At 38.1% G+C, this 25,255-nt stretch overlaps 1 protein-coding gene across 2 annotated transcripts in view; it reads left to right on the top strand.

The window, feature by feature from the left end:
- Positions 1-25,255, top strand: part of RCAN2 (regulator of calcineurin 2) — a 260,250-nt gene that overhangs the window by 37,589 nt on the left and 197,406 nt on the right. For both annotated transcript variants that reach the window (XM_038554239.1, XM_038554240.1), the window contains exon 2: positions 2,680-2,906. In XM_038554239.1, the coding sequence (XP_038410167.1) occupies positions 2,682-2,906 (225 nt within the window). In that variant the 5' untranslated portion in view covers positions 2,680-2,681. The remainder of the gene's footprint in view (positions 1-2,679; positions 2,907-25,255) is intronic.

Below are 25,255 nucleotides of genomic sequence, written 5' to 3'. Positions count from 1 at the left end.
GCTTCTCTTTCTTTCTGTTTATTTGCATTTACTAAAAGTTAGTGGTAATGCCAAACCGTAATAGTCTTGCTCCAAGATTATTATAATGTTGTGTTTTTACATTATTTTATACTACTTATCCTTTTATGTAGTGGTTAATGCTGATTTTGATTACTTCTTCATTTCTCTTTCCTTGGCCCCCCTTTTCTTCCTCTGTAGAGGAAGGGAGGCAGAGAGATGTTTTTGTTCTTGTTTTATAAAGATAAACTGAGTCATCGAATGATCGATTGACTTCTCCAGAGTACGAGCTGAGTCAGTAATGGTCCTGGAATGACAAATCAGGGTTCCTTTGTTCAAAGCTCTGACTTCTAAAATATTTCTCCATATAAGTAGAATAGGTTGTTTGCCAAAAATGCATTCACCTTTTAAATCTTTACTGAAAGTAATGAGCTTAAAATAAAGTCTCTTGAACATAATCGTATTGTTACAGCTTAGAACAGAAGTTAAGGCTATTTGAGTAGATTAAAATGAGCTTAATATTCCGTCTATTTAATTAATTTGTTCAGCAATGGATTTTTATTTCTTTCGGAAAAAGAGTAATTGAAACATTCTTGGAAAACATTTGGGAACATTTTGGGATCTGTTTTTGATTAATTTAAAATTTTTAAATAAGAGGGACAGGATTAAAAATAAAATCAGTATTGACACGTAATAGCTATACTTCATGCTACTGGATTATTATGACTTCATTATTAAGAAGTTTTCCTATAATCCATTGATGAAAATAATCCTATTTCAATGCTCTTAGTAATTATTCTTACTATTAAAGTACTTAGTACTCTAATAATAATAAATGATAGTTATTATGCATATTACAGTAACATCTTTGAAACAGTATAAATATGAATATGAAGGAAAACAAATACACCTAAGTATTGCATTGACATTTTGTAAGTACAAATATTCATATATTTTGGATTAATTATAGAACAAAACAAAGCTTAAAAGATGTACTATATTTTTATTTAAAATAAATACTTTGTTGATTTAAATATAGAAAACGTATTAATTGGAGTTTTAAGAACTTTAAAATACAGAAATGGTTCATTGTATTTTATACGGAATAACATTTTTATTTACCACAATTACAATGATCTATTTTTAGAGTTATTGCCTCAAATTTTAAAATTTTTGGCTCCTGTCCCAAGCAGGCCCAAGATTTTCTATGTAATGCATTATTGCCATCAAGTGATGCTTATCAGGATCCCACTTGGGCTTTGTTTCTAGGAAAAATAAAAACAGAAAAACATAACCTCATCACCTGAACCATATATTCAGAGTTCGAGAGAGATATATATACAAGAACCCATACTTGTCTGGAAATCAGAATTTGTGTCTAACAAACGTCATGAGGACAGAGTGCTATTCTGTGGCACCCACCCATCTGTCCTGTACTCTGCAGTGCTGGGACTGGGGAAATGGAACTTCCTGAAGACGACCCAGCAGCCACAGTAGACATGTCTATCAGTCTTCTTGGATACCTATGGACAAATTATTTCACCTTCAGGGCTTCTAATTACTGAGCATGATAGGCATGAAAGTAGATACAAAAGAAAAATGTAGATACTGTCCTTGAGGTATGTGGGGGGACTGATAACATCTGTTGCAATGTGTCAGTATGAAAAGATGATAAAACTGGCTGCAGTTGGGTAAAATTTTGAAATGTTGGAGTGAGGAAATAATAGAATGATTGAACATAGGTAAGACGGATACTAGAAAGCTTTGTGATGGGGACTATGAGGAAAGGAAAATCTGTATCTAATACCGTGGATTAACCAAGATAGTACTTATTTTCAAAATCCAGGATTCACAAATTACTTAATCATCCCAGGCAGAAGGTAGAGATGTGTGCGCACACCCACACATCCTCATTATGGATAAACCATTAACTATTAGAATTACTGCAATCAAGATTCAGGTACTGATGAAATAGATTGTACTTCCTTAAATATAGACTTGCACTAATTTTTATCTGCTTCATTTCTATGGCGCAGGAAGATGAGCTCGGGTGCCAAACTGCCTGGTTTAAATTCTAGTCCTGCTATTTACTATCACTGACATAGTAAAAGTTACTCCCTTGCTTTTTTCTTCAGTTTTTCCATCTGTAAAATGGGGATAGCATTAGTACCAGTCTCATAAACTATTGTGGAGATTTAATAGGTTAGTTGATGCATGCCAATCATTTAGAACAGTTCCTGGAACTCAATAAAGGATAGACTTTAGTAGTGGTGGTGGCAATGGTGGTGGTATTATATAATTCATCATCTGACCTGTCAAAGTCTTTTCTGACTCTGTTTGATATTCATAAAGAAGCAAAGGCTCAGAGAGTTTACATAACTTTCCCAGGTTCCACATCTAGTAAATACTGGGTAGCTGGGCTAGATACCCCAGCTTCCAATTCATATCTTGGTTGAGTGGGTTTTTTTGACCCACTTGGTGCCTGGTGGTAGAGCTAGATGGGAAATAGTGACTCAGCGATCAGAGGGGTAATGTGAACTTTCTGGGTCTTCCCCTCTTCCCATAGTCCTTGCTTCTAATCACACTTTGCTCTGCCCTACACACTCACAGAACTGCAGCTTTAGAACCAAATTTGAAGGAATCAATGTTTACTCTAACACATGTCCATCTTTGTGTCCTCAGGAATGAGGGGAGAATCTTACTTCATTGGAATGAGGAGCCTGGGGCAGCAGGGGCACATCCCAGAAGATGGAGGACTTTTCTTGCTCTGCTGCATAGACAGAGACTGGGCTGTAACTCGGTGTTTTGCAGAGGAAGCCTTTCAAGCAATCACTGACTTCAATGATCTCCCCAACTCATTGTTTGCGTGCAACGTTCACCAGTCAGTGTTTGAAGGAGAAGAGAGCAAGGTAATAAGCTTTTTCTGCTCCTGAATCATGGGAAAATGTGGCATTATCCCAAAATATTTCCATGGCTTGTTTGTGATGGATGTTTTGAAGTTTTGAAAAATGTGTAGTTGGCGTGCATAGCAGGAGGAGAAAAGCCTATTCTGTTATCAACTAGTTGTGACAAGGTTGTAGACATTGAATCAGATCTCATCCTCGGAGACTCATAGGCCTATCTAACAGAGCAAGTGGTGTTAGGAATAATGATTGCAGGAAAAATCCTTTGGGCTAGGAAGCAGATGTAATAAAAAAAAAATTTATTTTCTCCTATTCTGCCAAAACCTTAATTTGCCTTTCACAAAATGGCACAAGCTCTCTTTTACCCCTACCCTTCCTGCAGTTTGATGAGTGTTCCAAACATAGCCATGACCTGAGTCCTGCAGCCATTATTAGAAAGGTAAGTTGGCTGGTTATCAGAGTCTTGCTTTGTTCAGCATATCACACAGGATGGAATTGTATTATGTGTGGTAAGAATTTGAGTAAAAGTGGTTGATTTGAAATGATTGGGGAATGAAGTTGTCTGTGTACAAGTATTTTCCAGCAAAGAAGCTTCTCTTTTTAAGACAAACTTGATTCAATATAAGGATTCTTGGAAATCAGAGTTAAATATTCTGTTTGGAGATGTTTTTAAAACTGATTTTAGATTTCTCTGACCTTTTTAATGGAGTATCTGAATTAGATCAAAACTGCCCTGTGGATGTGAATTTCTAATTGTAAACAACTACTATTATAGTAGGTTATAAAACATGGGCAACATTTTTTTGGGGAAGGGCCTTTTTTCCTAAACTAAAGTATATGTCTCTTTATGTAGATAAAAGAGTAGGATGTATGATTGCTGTTTCACAAACTTGGACTGATTTTGTCAATTGCTTGAACTCCAAACTCCTTTGCCTGAAAATAATTACTGGAAGTCTTTTTTTAACCTGGCTTTTATTGGTTTTGTAAACAATTCTGGTAGCCTGGAGGATTTGGAATTATAGTTTTATATTGATATTATTTTGGAGTTGAACATTGAAATGATAGACTAAAAAAAGCTTGAAATCCAAGGCCTTAGATGTGATTAGAACCTCCAATGTTGTGATCCCTTGACCGTTTGAAGTAAGAAAATGGCATATGATCTCTTTGAAAGAAACTGGGAATTTTGCTCTTGGATAATAACCAGTTTACAACACAGATTATAATTTACTCAGAGTCAGCAATTCCCTCCTCTGAAATCTACCTGGCATTAGCTATGAAACAAGATTCTATATTTTCTCATTCCGTCACCTATTTATCTAAATTAATCAACAAATAGAAAGATTTTCCTTAGAGATCAAAACAGGTTTTTGATTCTTTCCTGACTAAATTTTTCCTGGTAGATTGAAACAGTAAAACCTAGGGAGGAGCTTATCTCATTCTGGAGTGCTGCTCAAGCAGCACTAATTTACTGAACCAGGATTGGTTATGTAGGAAGCCAGAAGCCTGGGGAGACTTCCCACATCTATTTTGATATTCTGATCTGTGAGTGAATCATGGATTACAAAATACTCTCATTTAATTTGTATACAAAGTTGGTAGATTGCAGCTTAACCAAAAGTATTTGCTTTTAAAATGACCTCAAGAAAATATTGAATTGAAATCAATGAGATGAAGTTTAGTGGAATCAGCTTCAAATTATTTAGACCACATTTTTATAGCCAAGGAGGTGAGTTTTATAATTGGTCAGTGTCAACAGAACTATACTTATTAAGTCAGATGGAAAGTCTTCTACCTTGGTGTGATTTTGTAACCCCTGTTTGAGGAGAGTCTGTAGGATATCATATACTCTGACCTAGATTCAGTTTTTATTTATATATACTAATTACATATACATGGTTAAGGATGGCAAAGCAAGATGATCAGATACCAAAAAAGATGACAATAGCAAGGAGGCATCATCACGAGACACTAGAAAAACATGTATTTGGGGAGCCTTGGGGCTCCTTATTTTCACTGCTACATCTTTCTCTTTAAATTCCAAACCTTTATAGTCTTCCCTTTACCTCCATTGTTTTTCACTTTCTTAACAAAACTCACTTGGTTTATATCCCTATCTCTTAGGAAATTCTTTCCACAGTGTTCAAAGTTCAAGAATCTAAGGCACAAAGTCTGATCATTATCTTTCTGAAAGGGTGGACATTTTAGGCACTGGGCTAAGCTGGTGAAGAAAGATTTTTAGGTAGAGGGAAAAGGAACAAGAAGCATTTCTAGTACTTCTGCACTTGCCTGTGGACAAATTTGGCCACTGTGATTTTCTAAGACCTTGGGAAGATGCAGTTAGCCCGCTGGAGTTATATTAAGGAGATAGGACATTGGAAATGATGCTTAGTATTCATTTCAGAGGTCCAGGTGGGTAAGTGGCAACATATGAAACTTGTTTGGGCAGAGTCCTTTGTTTTTTGGCACAGTCTACTTCTCGTCCATTGTTTCTTGGTATTGATGGACTATAGATTATTTCTTACAATTATTATAAAGCATACATTTTAACTTCCTTAGCTGGGTAGGAATTAAAGCTTTTGCTCTCTGACTATCCTGAATGAGTCTTGCACCAATCTCTGTTTTCCCACCTGTCTGAGATAGTTTTTTCTAAGCCCTTGTCCTTTCTAAAGTAATTTGGAAGCCACTAAATTGGACTGTTAATATAGGTAGGTAACACCATAGGATATGATCTTCTTGTTATACTTGTTTGTTTATCAAAGTAACAAATATTCTGATAAGTTCATTTCTGCTATCCTGTTTATCCCATTCTGACACCCAAAGAACATTTTAAAAGCAGCTTTGTGAAAATCGTTCACTCCAATTTTCTGTTAGGCAGAATTCTGTGAGATTATATTTTGATTTGATGCTTTTGCAAGGAGTGAGCACATACTTCAGAGTGGCTTGTTGTGGTCCAGATGGTTGAGATTTGTTTATATAACACAGAAGAGAACTGGAGCTGGAGGAAATTGGCATCTGAAACCAATAAATGCAGATTGCTGTTTGCATGCTACAGCTTGTAACATAAATATTTTTGTATGAAACGCATTTAGAACTGGGATCTTCACAGCATGCAACACCTAAAAGTTACTAGAGTTCATTTCCCTTTGGCATGCTCCCGTGGGTTTGCCTTTCAGGGTCCAGCAGGGCTACAAAAACTCATCTTGAGACAGGTGAGGCTGGAGGGATCTCCTGGGGGTTGCCCTGTGTCTGTGCTGAAGATAGATGAGGGTTTGCTCAATGGGATATTGGCATTCACTAGTAGCTAAAGGAGAACAGGGAAATAACCATCATGAAACATTTAGCCAAATGCAATTCAATAAGGAGAAGCCTGACTTGATAATGGCCTCCAAAAATTATGAATTTATTCAGCTTAATAATAATAATAATAATAATAATTAACAATAATAGTGGCAAATACTTATATAGTAACAAGGTGCCAGGTGCTCTTCCAAATGCTTTATAAACAATAAAGCCCTTAATTGTCATAGCAACCCTATAAGGGTGGTGTCTTTCTGCTTTTCTGCCTCCTGGGCATATATCAGAGTTGTAGTCTCTGGAACCCTCTGGCTAGTTCTGCCCAATGTGTAAGCAGAAGTGATCTGTTACTTCCAGGTCAAGCACTTGGTTACCAATGTTTGACCCTGAAGAATGTTCTCTCCCTGCTGGGGCAACTGGCACTGTGCCAGGGAACGTCTGCTCAGGCAGTTTGGGTTGTGGGGTTGGGAGAGTGATAACACAAAGCAGAGTCCTGGCCAGCCCATGAGGAACATGTAACATGACAAGAAAAAAGAAGCCTTTGTTGCTTTAAACCACTGGGATTGGGGGGTTGTTCTTAAGAGTGCAACTTAGTCCACCTAGGTTGATACAGTAAGTACAAGTCCTCTGGACATTGAATTCTAGTTCATTACCCACCATGCCTCACCATCTGTAAACTCTATGATGGAAAAATAGGTTCTGGAAATAATGTTGGCCATCCACCAGCATAGCATGCACATTCAAGTAAAAGAATGTAAGATAGAGAATTCAGGTAATTCAATAGCAAGACTCAAGCTAAACATAAATGCGTTGAGTCCAAATCACTCCCGTTGTAAGTGTGTAGCAAAGGATAAACAAAAGATTTATTTTAACTTAAGTGTCAGTGTCACTGAAGAGAAGTTGAAAAAAGAAAAAATGAAGTCGACCCTGGTGACCTGAGGGTAGAAAAATGCCAACTGAGCATTTGTTTTAAATACTAAAGCAGTTAACAAGTTAAATTAGATACCACATATTCCAGAAATACTTACGAGTTTCACTGTATTTCTTGTGCTATTCATCCTTGCTAGGTGGAAGGACATTTACAAATAGATTTGTTGCTTTAAGGAAGGTTTAAATTGTCAAAAAGACAGTGGGTATCATTGTATTCAGTAACTTATTCTCGTTTTGTCTTTTCTCTGGATGATGACTGGGAACCATAATTAGTCACTGCTAATCACTTGGGGGCACCTGACAGATGAGAGGCCCAGCGTGGAGCAGATTTGAAAGCTGCTGTAGGACATTCCCTGGAACCTTAACCTTTCTTAAAGTGCCTGAAATATTCCAGAGGCATATTTAGTGTCTTGCTTCTCCACGGCACTGAGTGACACCCTGGGGCTCGAGCGTCTGACAGGCCACTCTAAATGCCCCACTTAACTACCTGAAAATAATTGAGGCAGTGAAAAGAATTAAGCCCGATGCATACAGAGTTGAGAGTCTTTGGTTTCTGTGCCAAAGAGCAGATGAGCATATATTCTTGATGGCACCTGGGGACAAACGGCTGCCATGTTCCAATTAGTCTGGGATAATATTAAAGAGGGATGGGGAGCTTTTTTCCCTTCTTTGAAACATGCAGGTACTTGGAAACAATTTCATATCGTTTCCATCAGAGCTGCTGCTAGCCTGTACAGTGACTCCGAATTATGAGAAGGTGCTCCCATGGGTAGAAGCAGTCTTAGGACATGCTGCCTGGGCCATGATGGTGAATTTGAAAAAATGATGCCCTTTGCCCTGAGGTGAAGGGGTGGTTGAAGCCCTGAGCAGTTGTGGGTAGCTTGGCAGGTAGAGGAGAAGCTGGATTTCATCCTCTGCTTTCCTCCCAGGCAGGAGGCCCTGAAAAGTACACAAAAGACACAACCATCACCGTGGCCCCAGTCGTAATGGATAATTTTCAGTTATTTCAAATTTAAAAGGATATAAATTTAAGGATAACTATTAAGTTGTGTCACCTAAGAACCTCCTTTTTTAAGAGGCAGTTTCAGAGATGGAGCCCTGGGGAAGAGTGGGGGAAGGAGCTTTATTATTATTTTTCCTTGCTCCCACCAACTGAAAATGGCATTGGCTTCACCCTGCTTTCCTGGACTTCTTTGATTCTGTTCTTGGTTCTTAGGCTGAAATTCTGGACCTGTTCTGAGATAACCAGAGAAAGTCAGACAGTTTGGACATGAACTTTAAAACACCACCAAGGTATCCTTCACAGCAGGTCTGACATTTCACTGCAGGGATGAGATCAGTGTGATATAGATGAGCTGAGTGCCAGTTCCATTAATATCATGTGATATTTGCTGTATGAGTGTGGAGTTATTAGTGTGCTGCTTATACTTCACTATTACCTTCTCATTTTTTGATTATCTACTCATTTATAATTTTGCATACATTGTTCAACTATATTCTCCTACCTTTTGAGAAGAATGGATATATAGAAACAGAATCTGGGTAGTTTATTTTTTTAAGTTTGATCAGTTTCTGGTGATAATTTTGGTAATATGTTTTGGTAGGAAAATTTTATTAGACAGCGTAACCATTGTTTTAAATATAAACACCATAATCTCCATCTGTGTTTTGAGGTAGAGACCCATTAATCAGCTACATGACATGGATAAAATTTTTCATCAAACATGTTGAGGGATCCCTGGGTGGCGCAGCGGGATCCCTGGGTGATGCAGCAGTTTAGCGCCTACGATCGAATCCCACGTCGGGCTCCCGCTGCATGGAGCCTGCTTCTCCCTCTGCCTGTGTCTCTGCCTCTCTCTCTCTCTCTCTCTGTGACTATCATAAATAAATAAATAAATAATTTTAAAAAAATGTTGAAATATCATGTCTCATACTTTGTTCAAAGCCTACACTTTCCTCCTATATTTGTAGCTATTACTAATGCCAGGTTACTTAGTGCATTATTTATACATAGAATACGCTGCTTCATATGATGGTCTGGTCTTACATTCCAGCTGGATGATTGCAAGTATCTTGAGGGCAATAGAGCAAGTTCATGGTTCTTCTGCATCCTGTAATGTCCCCCACAGTCCTGGATATAACATCGCCACTTAGAAGCAGAAAGGCCCTATGGGAGGGCTTTGGATCTAGAAGCACTTGCTTCCAGATCCTTCTTCTATGGCATACTGGTTATGCGATCTTAGCTAACTTAACTTCTCTGGATCTCCATTCTCTTTTATAAAATGGGCTTAACCATACCTTCTTTATAGGTTTGTTATGGGATTAAATGAGATGAAATGATAGAGGAGGTGGTACAACACTAGGTCTTCATGGTAAACATGGGTTCCCTTCCTCATTCTCTTTCCTCCCCCTCCCCACTACCCAGCCTGTGTCTAGGTCTCTGGTTCAAGGAAGGAAAGAGCCCTTCTAAAAACATGTACTGAGATGGCACATGTGCTGTGCAAGTAGAAAGAAAGGCTGGATTTAGCCATTCATTGTAGCATTTTAACGAAGTCGTGATTTTATATGATAGCCTTGGGTTTCCAGAAGGTTGAATGTGTCTTTGCCACATGAAAACTGTTTCTGTGTTTGTTCTAGGATGCGTGTTCTTCAGGGTTCTCCAAATAAAGTTCATGTGTTGGGTTTCTCGTAGAACATAGTACCAAGAAAACTAAGTAAAGTTTTGGAGAACTGGTATTTTTCTCACTAGGAAGATTATATAACTTACATGTTGTTTTTCTTAGCTTCCAGGAAGCTCAAATGAAAAATTAATACTTGGGTAGCCCGGGTGGCTCAGTGGTTTAGCGCCGCCTTCGGCCCGGGGTCTGATCCTGGAGACCTGGGATCGAGTCCCACATCAGGCTCCCTGCATGGAGCCTGCTTCTCCCTCTGCCGTATTTCTGCCTCTCTCTCTCTCTCTCTCTCTCTCTGTCTGTCTCTGTCTCTGTCTCTGTCTCTCATGAATAAATAAATAAAATCTTAAAAAAAAATAGAAAAGTTAATACTCTATCATGGCCACTGTATTTATTCTTAGTGGTCTTAATATCTTGTTTCTTTTGTAGTAACCTAATTATGTATAGGTATAATACAAGAACATTTCTGAATTATCTAATCAAACTTTGCTCATATCTTTATGGGAATTTTAACAATTGTCTTTAAATATAAAGGAGGTTGGCCAAGAATCACTAAGGGTATATTTTGCAGATGTTTTAAATTCCACTATGAATAGAGAAAAATCACCTAAATTAGTAGATTATATATTTTTAGAATAATATATGCACATTTTTTGCTATCATTCATATTGTTTGGAAGAATGGTTTTAATATACCTTCAAGGAAGAAATGTAACTTTGCAATTGCAGTTGACATCTTCCATGGCACATGTGATCTGTATGTTTTTAGAGAAGTACCTGGTCATGTAACTGTACTTTCTGCGTGACCCTTAAATCTGATTGTTATTCTGATACCTAATGGGTGAAGAAATGAACACATATAAACTATTTGAGGATATGTGTATTTAAGTTTGTGCTTCTAATGTGTAAGTCTAGTTTTGAATCCTGAAGGCCTAGAGCCAAATTATTTCATGGGAAGGTGCAGTGGTTTCAATGCCTGGTCCTTGAGAATTGTATTTTTTCCTTCAAATAGATTATATTCCTCCTTGGTACTACATTCTCTCCAGTTGTAAAACTTGGACCAGAAGTGTATTTTAAATTCTTTACTATGTGGATGAAGTTCAAGGCTTTGCAAGGAGCATAGAAGAAGAAAAGAGTTTAGCTCTTCAAATAACTTCTTTCAAAATTTTCAGAGGAATGAGTCTTCAATGTGAGCAATTTGGCACCAATAACTAGCTTTTGTTAAATCTGCTTCCTACCCATAGTCCTGTTCTAAATGTGGGAGTTGGGAGAGTAGGGTAATCATGATTTAGAGAGAGGGGTGGGAAGGTAAGTGCACATTTGATTTCCTAGCCCTGCCCTTGCCCTGCTTCCTGTTGACAACTGGACTCTCAGTTCCAGTAGGGTTGTCTTTCCCCTAAAGAAACTTCTCTGAGTTTATGTATCTAAGTAACTATGGTCTCTTTCAAAAGGAGTCTTCTTTGGGCATCACTGATAGCATATTCTTTGCAATGTTTTGAGTGATGCAGAGCCTTCATATTTAGGGTAGATTTGAAGTTGTGGAAACAAACTTAGAGCCATGTATAGTTATTCAGGAGGACAACCAACCCTAATAAAATAATTTTTATTTAAAAACAACATACACAAAACATCATAATGAAAAATAGCTACAAAATAATAGGAATGATTTTGGAGACTGGGACCTGACTTTGGGGAATTCCAGAAATACACAATGGAAGCATTGCTTAAACAAGGTCACCTTTTTGAAAAAGAAACAGTTGTCCATTTAAGACCTGGTATATTAAATAGGATGCAGATTTTTTTTTTATCTATTTGTAATGCACCCAGCCTTGACACTCAAACTCCTGTCTCTTGCTTTGTTTCTTGCTGAACAGAGCAAGCCTTAAGAACAAATCACTGGCTCTGTAGTGTGAGGAACATTCTGTTCCCAAGTATCTCCTACAGTGCTCTATAGTCTGTTGGACTTGAAGATTATTTTCTGATCAGGAATTCTGCTTTTGGTGAACGTACCCCTAGGAGATATTATATCCTAAGATATACAATTTACATACCCAGGGAAGGGCAGTGAATCATAAATATATTGGCAAGGAGAGAGTATTACATTAATTGATATGAGAAATAAAGGCAGAAGAAAAATTATTGTATTTCTTTACTATAGATAGCCCATTGACAAGTCCTTGAAATAGGTAGAGCATTATTCTTCCAGGAACTCAGTTGCCTAGATGTTAATACTTTGCTAAGGGCAAAAGGCAAGCTTAGCCTGACTGGTCCCCAGGATCCTGTAAGTCTACTTTAACATATAAAAATTCCGTTGGAAACTTCCTTTGTCTCTAAATACCCCACCCCCAAGATGCATGTTGGCAATCATCCCCCAAGCATATGACCCACCGATATACATCTGAAGGGTCTCATGACTGAGGGCTTACTAAACAATAATAATGACTTACTAAGCAATAATAAATAAATATTTCCTAAAAATAGCTAGCACCCTCACCATCCTGGAAACCTTGTTTCCAAAATATCTGGGAGGCTTACACTCTGCCTAACCCCCTCCTAACTTGAAAGTATTGAATAGGCCACTCCTCATGACCCCGGTGCAGCTCTGTCTGCCCACAGGTCCTGTCCCTGTGCTTTAATAAAACCACCTTTTTGCACCAAAGACATCTCAAGAATTCTTTCTTGGCCATCAGCTTTGAACCCTAACATCTTTCCAACATCGTTAATCAGTCTACTCAATCCAGCCATCAAATTTTAAACAATTATTGAAAATCTGCTATGTCCCAAACATTGCTCTTGGCACTCAGAGTCCAAAAATAAATGAGGTGCGAGTCCTCATGAAACTTAGTGCTGGGGTCTGATAATGATAGTACAAGTCAGATGAAGTGAGAGATGGAGGTGATACAACATATATATATAGGAGCACAGGTGATGGGCACACCTAACAGGACAAGGGAGGAGCCTCTGGGATATGTTTTTGTTTTTTTTGTTTTGAGCCTCTACCTTGTCCCTATACAGCAGTCTCCAAATGGACCCATCCTTTGTGATGCCGTGTGCTGGCTGCGGTGACCTGAGGACAGATTTTTCAGCATGCCTCTTGTGTAATCACATTGTTGTCCTGTCTCACAGCCCTGTTTTGAAAGGACAACTGATGTGTGTGGGTGGCAGAGAGAAAGGACGGACTCTGACTCTGGCAGGGGCTTCCTCAACAAGTGAACCAGGCCACCATGAAACGCGATGCGTGGATGGAACATTCTATATGTGACCCATGTGTCCTCATTTTCTCCTGTGTGTGAAATTTTTGCTTTCCTCAGAAGGTGAGCTGTGAGCTTGGCTTATTTTAAAAACTGCAACCTGTGAGGAGGGAGGGTGTTCTTTGACAACATTACATCATTGAAGCCTCTAGGTGTTGAGTCATCATTATTTTTAGGCAGCTCCATGCTTTTTTTGGTTGTTCTAAGAATAGCTCTTGTGTCTGGACTCTACAGAAAGTCACCTCAATAAAGATCCTGTCACCACTCCACAGTTGGAATGGAATACTTTCTTAATTGCCAGATTCAGGGCACACTCTTTAGAATTTTACCTCCCAAACATTCTGCGTTTTTAGGTTTTCTGATAGTCAATATGATGACTTTGCCAGGAGCTGTCACTTGAATTTGTCCAGCCCTTCTTCAAACCTACATATTGTATACAACACCATGAACAACAAAATAAAAAACCTTCCTTCCTTAAGGGCAGCCTCCTTATTGTCTTTATTCAATGCCTAATTGGTCTGCGAATTCCTTAATCAGTTACTTTACCCAGTTTTAAACATTTCAATACATATTTCCATGCTTGTATTTTATGGATGAAGCAACTCTAGATTCCTCACATTAGGAGCAGGGTAGAGGGTGCTACTGCTGGCATCAATGCAGGATCAACTAAAAGCAGCCAAAATAAATGTTATTGTAGCCTGTTAAACTAAATAAGCATATAAATTGTAAACCATATTAGACCTTGAAGACAGGGCAATAAAAAGTACTGAGCAAGCTTAGAAATGGAACTCTGTAGGTCAATATAGAGGCTGGTTTTCCCATTGCCTATTCAGTGCATATGCCCAAATATGATCAATTTATTTTATGTGCCACTTTTAAGCCCATAGGAGTACTAATGGCTTGTGAACATAGCCAAATGCTATCCTAACTGAAGCTTTAAAGCAACTTCTTGGAATAAAGCTTTAAAGCAACTTCTTGGAATAAAATGAGCCAGTTGTTTAATATCATAGTATAGTATACCTTTTGTGTCTAGAGGTGACAGAAGGGCTGTCATGTGATCTGTGTCTATGTGTGACTTAAAGTAGCAGTGTTGGTGTGATGGGCTTGCTGGGAAGACAGCTTTGTTTTGAGCCACTGACAAGATCAGTTCTCCTTTTATTATCTCAGACCTCAAAACCCTTCCCGAATGGGCCATCTTGTCTCTAGAGAAATGGTGTGGCACAGTGATTGAGAGAGAGGAGCTCTAGCACCCATTAGCCTGGTCTACAAGCCCGTTCTACTGCTTGTCACTTGCGTGACCATGGGCAATTTATTGAACCTTTCAAGCTTCTGTGTCTTCACCTGTAAAAGATCAAGTAATAGTATTTACCTCAGAGGGTTGTTGTGAAGATGTAAGTGATATAATCCATGATGCCTTGATCACAGAAACTGCAAATGTTGGCTAGTAATAATATTTTCTGCCCACCAGTCTGATCTTTTGCATTTGGCAAAAGATATAGGACATTTTTGCTTTCCTTGTCTTATGGTTGTTGCATAACTCATCAAGGAGCAGTGCAGTGGCCAGCCTGCATAGTCTATTCCCTCTGCCCCCAGAAGAACTTCTAAATCAAGATCAAGGATGAATGAGATGGTATTTGGTATTTGAAATATTCTTTTTGGATTCTAAACAAGTACTAGTTTGTTCACAAGAATCAGCCCAGAGGAAAGCTCATTTGCTATCTCTACTATATACAGTATCTTGAACAGCCACACATGACTCTATTTGCACCAGTAAATTGCCAGTCCTAAATTTTCATTCTCCTAATACCTACTAGAAAGCTTCATTTTCTTTAATGTTGAATGTAAAGTTAAAAAGACTAGCTGTAGTCATTTGGCTATTCCATTTATATACTTCAAGGAGAAGCCTGATGAGTGTTGGACTTTATGGTACAGTCTGAACAATGTCCTTAGAAGTTTCTTGAAAAGACAAGTGAGTTTTGCCTTCATGATGTTCTTCCCATTTGGTCTATCTTTTCATCAGTTTCCAGAGAAAACTGGATTGGTCAACCAAGCCTTCTTTGTGAGTAATTACAGTCATTTCAAATTTTAATTTCAGGAAACAAAAGTCTACTGAATACAAGATATTTTTCTTTGCTGGTGTTTCATCCTTACTTGTAGCAAATTTCGAGTATGTGTTAATTGCGATTGGCAATTTAAGTGGGCCCAATTACTTTAGAAGGGATTAACATTTACATTAGAAAGAGAAGGTAAATGAGAAAATCGGAATATGATTTTTTTTCATATTCATTAAGTACTCTAAGAGTTTTGCTTAGAAGATTCTTCATTTAATCCAAGCATATTTTTCTGAAGAAAATAGTACAGGAAACATCATAACAAAATAGATGAATGAGAAGTGGCATTTCTGTGGAAGAGAAACATCATTATAAAGAAGATTTAACTTTGTTACACTTAAAGAAGTGATTTTAAAAAATAATTCTGTAGGGAATCCTATACAATTGATGTAGACAGAAGGAAAGTTCATGCCATTTATGGTAACTTCTAAAATTTTCTTTGGCATAGTTATTATTCCTAATACTAATTATTGCTTGGCACAAACAAGGTGTGAGGATTTATATTCTGATCTACACAGAAATCTTATCATTAATAAGTAATGTGTTGCAACAACATATTGTCAGAGATTTTGTTTTCAGAAATAGACATAATATGGGAGGCATAGACCCATGGCCTGATCTGGTTCAGAGTTTCTTCCCTTTATCGCTTGAAATTTTGAACTGATAATTCTTTGTGTGAAGGGTGCCTTGTGCATTGTAGAATGTTCACTAGCATCCCTGGCCTCTCTATCTACTAGATGCTGGTAGTACCCTCCAACCCCCACCAAGCTTTGACAGCCAAAAATGTCCCCAGACCTTTCCACATGTCCCCTGGGGAGCAGAATTACCCCAGGTTTGAGAAGCTCTGGTCTAGTTGATTATAGGAACTATAATATATAGTATAATATAATATAATATATAGTTCCTATAAAATACAGGAACTGCAGATTAGAGGAACTGCCTGGGCATTTCTTGATCCCAATTCTAAGACCTCGTCTCACTGGTTAAGAATCTCCTGGGGTGAGTTTCTGGAAGCAGCACTAAAAGAAAAGGTTATAATCCAATTGTTTATATCTCATTCTGAGTTCTTTTCTTTCCTCCATTCCAAATGAGTAGGCTGAAATTCTTCCAGTTTTCTCTTTGTAAACCTCCTTTGGACAGTCACTGGCTTAGTGACATGGAGGCTTCTGTAAGACAACCCTCTCAGAAGTTCTTCCTTCATTCCCCAAAAACTCTTTTGAAAAATCACGTAAGAGTGTGCATCTCCTCAGGCCACAAGAGACCTGTTCTTGGTTGGCTGCACTGACTTACCCTGCCCCTTTAGCTGCCACCATTACTGCTTCCATATTCAAGATGCCAGAAATTCTGGCATTTGGGCCAGTAAAGATTTTTGAGAGAATTTATTGAGTCATCATTGGTATCACTGGCATCATACGTAGCAAATCCTTATGTGATAGGGCTAAGCATTTTTATAATTTTGGCATGTATTTAGTATGCCAGGAAGAGCAACTGTCTTCGTTGGGTGTGTGATGTGAATGGGGTTTGAAGGAAGGTGGTATTGGGATAATGGCTAAGCAGCACATTGGTCAGCTGGATGAAATTTTAAAGTACTGAAGATAAATTAATGACCATATGAGAATCACACAGAAGTCTTGGATCAGGGTTTTATAGGTATCCTATGTTACTAGTACCATTTTATGGTTATATCCAGTGGTGTGTTGATGTGTTTACTGGCTTAGCAGACTGTACAGCACAACTTAAAATTGGCCATGGGAATATTTACACCATGGAAATGAGGAAGCTCTGTAAATCAGATTTGTTTGCTTTCCTACAGTATTAATTTCCTACTACTACTAATATAACAAATGACCAGAAACACATAATTTTCAGCATTGTAAAAAGGAACACTGGGATTTGATATTATATCCCTGATGACTATTTTTGTTAACCTAAATTTTTATGACACGTTGAGATAAAGAAATTAGTTACTTTTCCAGAACCACCTTGAGAATGCTCATGATTTTGGATTTTCTTAATTGGTGAGCCAAGGTGGGGTTTTTTTCCCCCTCAGAAGTAAAATAACAAGTATACTTAAAATCCAAGGATAATGTTATTCAATAGGTTACAGAGAGCATGCCTGTGTTCTCAGGTTTATTTTTTTTTAAGATTTTATTTATTCATTCATTCATGAGAGACACACACACAAAGAGAGAGAGAGAGAGAGAGAGAGAGAGAGAGAGAGAGAGAGGCAGAGACACACGCAGAGGGAGAAGCAGACTCCATGCAGGGAGCCCAACGTGGGACTTGATCCCGGGTCTCCAGGATCACGCCCTGGGCTGAAGGTGGTGCTAAACCGCTAGACTACTGGGGCTGCCCTTATAAGTGTTCTCAGGTTTATACTAACTTAACTTTTTGACTATTAATAGAGCAGAATGGCATATATATCCCACTTTCTCATGCATAAGTGGTAAAATGACAAAATTAAAAACAAGCCACCTAACTAAATTATTTATTATCATAATTAAAGTTTTTGTTTTGCTAATATCGTCAGTACATTATCAATTGCCTAATTATGGTGCCAGTTGAGTCAAGGAACACATTGGCCAAGTTTGCTGCTAATTGATTATTTTCAAGTTTCCTGTGCAGCATTGTTTTTAAAGATATGGATGGCTTTTGATGAAGCACACAGAATAAGTAGAATCAGAAGATGAAATTAACACTTACACAAATTAGTTATTATGGTGAATTAGCTTTCATAAACTTGTAGAGTGTGCAGTTAAAATTTTAAGCACAGCTTATAAACTGTCTTGAAGAACAGGGTATAATTCTTGGTAGGGAAGTAGAGTAGCAGTAACTGAGAGAATTTACTATAAGCCTTCTACCTCAGTCCCAACATTTCTGTCTCCATGTTTGGGCATGTGTATATCTAATTTTGAACAGAATTACCATGAGTTTGATATATAAATGTGCAGATGTAGCTTATAATCCAGACTTAATAAATGCCAGGGCTTTCTCTTTCCTATTTTAATTGGAAATTACATAACATTATTCTGATACTGTGTAAGTAGATATTTGTTCTGGTACTAATTACACTTTTCATTATTGAGTAGAGCATTGGCTTGGGCAAATCAGTGGCCATGGTAGGGCATTTTTTTCCCCCTTTATATCTCTAACTTTTGAATAAATGTTGGGTTGAAATTAAAAGTGGCCAGTAAATCAGTGGCTTGCTGCTCTTTTACTTATGTGAAGATTTTCATGTGTATACTTCTTGTGGACTTAGCAATTTTAACAATATGACATGAATCATTTGATGGTCCCTCGGATCAATATTTCTAGGCTCTTCTAATACCTGAGAGCACCATGAAGGCACATGAATCACCACCAGCGTTTCATTGTTGTTGAGTGCTAACCAGGACAAGGAGTTGACTTTAAAAAAAAAAGATTTTATTTATTTATTCATGAGAGACACACAGAGAGAGGCAGAGACATTGGCAGAGGAAGAAGCAGGCTCCCCATAGGGAGCCCGATGCGAGACTCCATCCCAGGACCCCAGGATCATGACCTGAACTGAAGGCAGACGCTCAACCACTGAGCCACCCCGGCATCCTAGGAGTTAATTTTTTAAGGTTGTTTTTCCCTGAGTGAATTTATATGAGGACTGATATGTATTAAGTAACACTTTTGGTATAATATTATTTTTTTCCTCTAGAGACTTTCATTAACATTTAAAAGCAAGTCATTTTTCTTTTTCAATAAGGATCCATCATAATATCTAAAATTCAAACAGGTGAATAAATGTGTGTATATATGTGTGTATGTCTATATCTATCTATTAGATATATGCATTGATATATCTATTGTCTATATGCATTGATATCTATAGATAGATAAAGATTATATATAGATATAGAGATGTGTATAGATAGATATAAATATGGATATGCACACATATGATTCTAGGAAGATAGTATTTAATGAGAAGAAAACCATTTAGCAGTTGCTTGAACTTTCCAGCAAAAATTCCTGCAAGAGCACCTCTCACTTCCATATTCTGTTTCTGCCTTCATTCATTAATTATTGATACCAGCCATATTCTTCTCTGCCAGAGATCGTTTTCTTGATTGATGGCATCTGGAGCCCTCTACACAAAAGTATTTTAAAGGCTGTATCAGGGAATATGACTTTTTCTTTTTCCTCATCCCTCAATATTTAATAACTCAGACCCTACAGCTAATAGCCTCCTTTAGTTCCCTTCTCTGTTGTTTCCTGTTTCATCCAAATGTGCTGGGAATTTGCTCTTGCCCATCTCTTTAAAGAAAGCTACCTTTTATTTCTCAGTCAGCATACATCAAAGGGAAACCCACTGGGTGATAGGGGGTTGCAAATGCAAACTGCCCAGGAGAAGGCCAGTTTTAAACCAAGTTAGGCAGGGCTAGGTGGATTCAATTTAACTATAAATGTGAGTGTATATGTTCCTTTTGTGTCTCTCTTTCTTCTTCTGAGCCATTTCCTCCAAGGCTATAATTGCCACCTACACCCTAATCAATAATTGCCAAAATTCTTCCCTGATCAAAACCACCTTGGGAACAAGCCAGGTAAACCAATAGCTCCTCTTGGAACTCAGCATGTTCTAAACTAAACTGTAGCTCTTTTCTCGCTCACCAGGTTCCCTTCCACCGTTCCCTGCGTTCCTGGCCTGAATGTCCATTCACCTGGTCCTTCAGATGAGTGATTCTCCTCTTGCTCACCCTCACCAACCAATCCTGATGATTCTACCTCCTAAACTCCTGTCCATTTTGACCATTTTCTATGATCCCTGGTCCAAGCATCTTCCATGTGGACTATTGTAGTTTCTCTTTCCTGATCTCTATTTCCCTCTTGCTGCTCTTCAATCCATTTCACACTGTACACAGTCTTTGTTTGTGGCCTGTTTGTTGTCTCAGGTCTGATGTATGTAATACACACCAGAGGCTTCCCATTCCCTCAAGGATAAAGAAATGATCCTTTAAATTGTAGTATTCTTGGCCTGGCCATCCAGGTCCACCCACCTCATAGCTTTTCCCTGACATTCTCACATCTCCTGCACTCTCTGCCTTCTTTCAGGTTTTCAGGAGTTGGCATGTCCCCAGGGCCTTTGCATGTGCTGCTGCATCTGCCAGCATCTGTCATATGCACCCCTATCTCTACCCCTCTAGTGCTAGCCCCAGACCTCATTAATTCCTCTCTTATGCATTTTCATAGTGTGTTGTTTATTTCCATCACAGCGTTCATCTCACCATGAATGATTCATCTATTTATAGGATTGTTAACTAAAATCTAGGGTCCGTGAGAAAAACATCTCTGCCTTACTTGACATTTTCCAGCACTTAGCACAGTGCCTAGCATACACATTTGTTGAAGAAATGAACATCTGAGATTTTTCATATTTTCTATATAAAATTTTAATATTTATATATTTATATATTTATATATACTTGGATATCAGTCCTTCCCCCCCCACTCCAGTGCTGCTTATATTGATAGAGACATCTTACATGGAACCAATCTATTTCTTCCAGAGATTAAAACTTTGATTACCCTAAAGATAATTTTTTCCTTCTTCAGTCTAATAACTAAGAAAACTCTAAAGAGTTTGCTGCCATCTACAAAGGACTTCACCTGAGTTACTTCATTTGATTCCTACAGCAGAGATGCGAGCTGGAAGATGTGGAGTGCTGTAGTCATTTGCCAGTATTCACAGAGACGTGGCATAATCAGGGCTCGAACCATGTCTTTTGGTCCAATGCCACATGCTTCTGTTGTGCTAAGTTGCCTCTGCAGTGTCATGGTCAAGGTATACTCCATAGACGTGTTTCTGCAATTCTGTTAGTCATTCATATTTTGCATACTGTGTTCCCTTATATTGAATGGAATTCTTTAGGTACAGTTCCATTATGGATCCTCCTTTTTATAATCTTAGATCATCATAGTTTCTGCCTATTTCTTACACTGTTGTCTGCTTTTTAAAATAATTATAAATCTTGGGATGCCTGGGTGGCTCAGTGGTTTAATGCCTGCCTTCAGCCTAGGGTGTGATCACCAGGATCAAGTCCCACGTCGGGCTCCCTGCATCGAGCCTGCTTCTCCTCTTCTTGTATCTCTGCCTCCTTCTGTGTCTCTCATGAATAAATAAATCAAATCTTAAAAAAAAAATAAAAATAATAAAGTAATTATAAATCTAATTTATATTGTATCATGAGCTTTTACTTAATTGATTGCTTGGTACTGTTTCTGAGACTGAGGTCATCTGTCTTTATCTTCTTTTTTTTTTAAGATTTGATTTATTTATTCATGAGAGACACACACAGAGAGAGGCAGAGACATAGAGTGAGAAGCAGGCACCACGCAGGAACCCCAATGTGGGACTCCATCCCAGGACCATGGGATCACGCCCTGAGCCAAAGGCAGACACTCAACTGCTGAGCCATCCAGGCATCCTATTGTCTGTATCTTCTGAATATTTATGTTGTTTCCATTTAAAGTTGACACCTTGACCATATGAATTTATCTCCTCTCATTCTTTTTTTTTTTTAAGATTTTATTTATTTATTCTTGAGAGACAGAGACAGAGACACACACAGAGAGAGGGAGAGGGAGAGAGACAGAGACAGAGACAGAGAGACACAGGCAGAGGGAGAAGCGGGCTCCATGCAGGAACCCCAATGTGGGACTCCATCCCGGGTCTCCAGGATCACGCCCCGGGCCGAAGGCAGCGCTAAACTGCTGAGCCACACAGGCTGCCCTCTCATTCTTGATAGTAAGGATTTGTTGATTTCTCCTATTTCTCTTGAAAAACCAGAGCCAATTGTCAATCATATATAAATACAGATATATTGCTTTTAAGGCCATGTGGCTCTGAGAGCTGGGTTAAGGAAGTAGGATGTTAATAAGCACTTAAAATGTGCACTGTTGTATTCATCTAATAGGTATGTCATCATTTATTTATTCAATACAAATATTTATCCAGTTCTGACATGCACCAACCAAGTCCTTGGGAAACGACTTGATGAAAAATAATCGCTAATATCTATTGAGCTCTTACTGTATGCCTAGCACTGTTTTAATTATTTTATATATATGAACTTGTTTAGCCTTAGTAACAATGCAATGCAGAAGGTACTACTATCTTTGCTTACTTACCAGTGAGGAATTGAAGCACAGGTTCAGTAACTAGTCCAAGGTCAAGTAGGGCTATGAATCTAGAAAATCTGGCTCTAAGGCTTATGCACATAACCACTAAACTGGATTACCGGAAGGGATTGGTAGCAATTCTTATGGAATATAAAATGAACATAGTAATAAAAGACAATGTGGTTTTTAAAAAAGAAATTAACTATAATTTTTCAGATTATTTATTTAATTTCCCTGAGATTTTGTCTTACGTGGTTCATTTAGTCAGTCTTTAAATAATGTATAAGCATTAATCAAGACTTCTTATTTTTAGGATTTCTGAATTCAAGTTATTCAAAACAGTTCCAATAATTATTTTAGAGGTTCAGGAAACCACACCAGTAATAATCCTCCTGCTTTGCCTCCCTCAATAAGGTGATCCTCCTTTCCATCCTGCTCCCTATGGTGGCTCCTACATGGAAGGGGCATTGTCATCACTATTCTGTTAAGAGAAGTGAAGGCACTTTCCTGCGGTCACATAGCTCCTAAGTGGTTAAAAATGTTTGCTGACTCAAACTCTCTGCTCTGCTTGTTCAGGTCTCCCACAGTTCAAACCCTTCCCCTACCTTTTCCTAACTGTGCCCTGGAACAAGTGATTTAATATTTCTGTGCTTCAGTTTGCTCACTTGTAAAATGAATGTAAGAATAACTAACAGTGAAGATTAAATTAAATTATTTGTATAAAGTGCATAGAACATGGCCTGTTTTTGCAAGAATTGCTCAATACAAAGTACCTCCTCTGTGACCTACAGATCTACTTGTTTTTCTTTTCCCTTCCAGTATGCTAGATGGCTTTTGTATTGCGGAGGAATTTTAGTTTTCATTCTAAGCTTAAGGCTCATTCATTTACCTTTACGTATTTGCATTAGCCAGCTGCTCCTTTTATTCAAGACTGTGAAGAACTACCAGCGATCTTTCAGCTGCCTGCTGTTTTTCCATATAGATCAATTAAAGTGATTAGTACTAGAAGTAATAAAGTTGGATGTCTTTAAAAAATGCTTGATGAAAAAAATGCTTGATGATTAAAAAATTACAGTTGCAAAAAGCCTCTGTTGTCTTTAGAAATAGTTATTTTATAGGAATGCTGAAATAAAACTCAGAGAAGATCCTTTAAGTATAGTGAAATGCAATTAATAAAACAATTTTAACTATGTCTAGAAACACTCAGAAGAATTTTATTCATTTAAAATAGCAATTAAGGGACGCCCCGGTGGCTCAGCGGTTGAGCACCTGCCTTTAACCCCCAGGGTATGATCCTGGAGTCCCCGGATTGAGTCCCATATCGGGCTCCCTGCATGGAGCCTGCTTCCCTCTCGGCCTGTGTCCCTGCCTCTCTCTATCTGTGTCTCTCATGAATAAATAAATAAAATTAAAAAAAATAAAATAGCAATTAAATAATAACATAGTTTCTTTGGGAAGGAGTATGACATACCTTTAAAAGAAGTCATCAGTTTTTCTCTGAACCACCTTTGAAAGTTAAAGCTATTATTAAGTGAACCACTGAGAAATGTTTCATATATAATCTTTAGCAGGGAAGTAAACTATTTCATAAGGATGGCTGTGCTTCTGAAGATCAAGAATTAAGGTTTTGATATTTGCTTTTTTTTTTTAAAGGTAAGTAGACACTTAAATATGCGACTCAAGAAACGAATTGTAGGTCATCGTACTTGATGTAGTTCAAATTGTCATTTAAAATTTTCAGCTTCCGATTATAGACAAATAAGCAAGAAGACATCAGTAGAGATGAAAAAGTAAATTTAAGTATTTTTGGCTGGGGCACTTGGGTGGCTCAGTCAGTTGATTGTCCAACTGTTGATTTCAGCTCTGGTCATGATCTCAGGGTCATGGGGTCTAGCGCTGTGTCAGGCTTTCCACTCAGGGTGTGGCAAAGGGGGAGAGTCTGCGTGAGAATTCTCTCTCTTCCTCTACCCTCTCCCCACTTGCATTCTCTCTCTCTCAAATAAATAAATCTTTAAAAATAAATAAATATATTTTTTAAAGCTCATGTCAGTCCAGATATGCTTTTTTTTTTTTAAGACTTTATTTATTTATTCATGAGAGACACACACAGTGAGAGAGGCACAGACACAGGGAGAAACAGGCTCCATGCAGAGAACCCGATGTGGGACTCGATCCCGGGTCTCCAGGATCACATCCTAGGCTTGAAAGCAGCACTAAACCACTGAGGCACCTGGGCTGCCCAACCAGATATGTTTTCACTAGAATAACAGTTGTTAAAGTATAGTCTGAAGACCCATGGTAGTGCCAGGGCCCTTTCAGAGGCCTGTGAAGTAACCACAATGCTAAGATATCTTTCTCATTTTCACTCTCCTTCCCTCACAGGTACATGGTGGAGCTTTCTAGAGGCCATGGAATGTGTGATGATGCCATCACTCTGTTGACTAATGCAATGTGCTCTGTGCATTCTTGTGTTTTAAATTTTGTTTGAATTTTTAATATGTCAGATATCTATTGATGCAAACCAAACAAACAAAAACACTCTGAGATCCTCAGTAATTTTTAAAAAACGTAACAGGTCCCTGTTATGAAACCAAAATGTTTGAGAACCTCTACTCTAGAAAAATAACTTCAGATGGATGAGGGACTCATCTTCCAAATGCTGCTAATGACCAGCCAGTTGAAGACAGGAAACCACAGACATGGCCATAGAAATGTAATTTTCATTGTCAATAGCATTACTTGATGTGTGTCATGTGGTCAATGGCTCACAGATTTTGTGTCAGTCTCACCCACAAGAATACCACCAGCTCCATGAGGGCGAGGGCTCTGCAGCTTTGTTCATTGCCATCACTCCAGTATCCATGAGACCCCCAGTATGTATTATTGAATGAATGGATTTTATTTTTTTAAAGAATATTTATTTATTTATGAGAGAGAGAGACAGGGTAG

The sequence above is a fragment of the Canis lupus genome, chromosome 12 (genome assembly GCF_011100685.1).
Source record: "Canis lupus familiaris isolate Mischka breed German Shepherd chromosome 12, alternate assembly UU_Cfam_GSD_1.0, whole genome shotgun sequence".
Taxonomy (NCBI): Eukaryota; Metazoa; Chordata; class Mammalia; order Carnivora; family Canidae; genus Canis; species Canis lupus.
The sequence above is the reverse complement of the archived record's forward strand: the minus strand, read 5'-3'. Positions and strand labels throughout refer to the sequence as shown.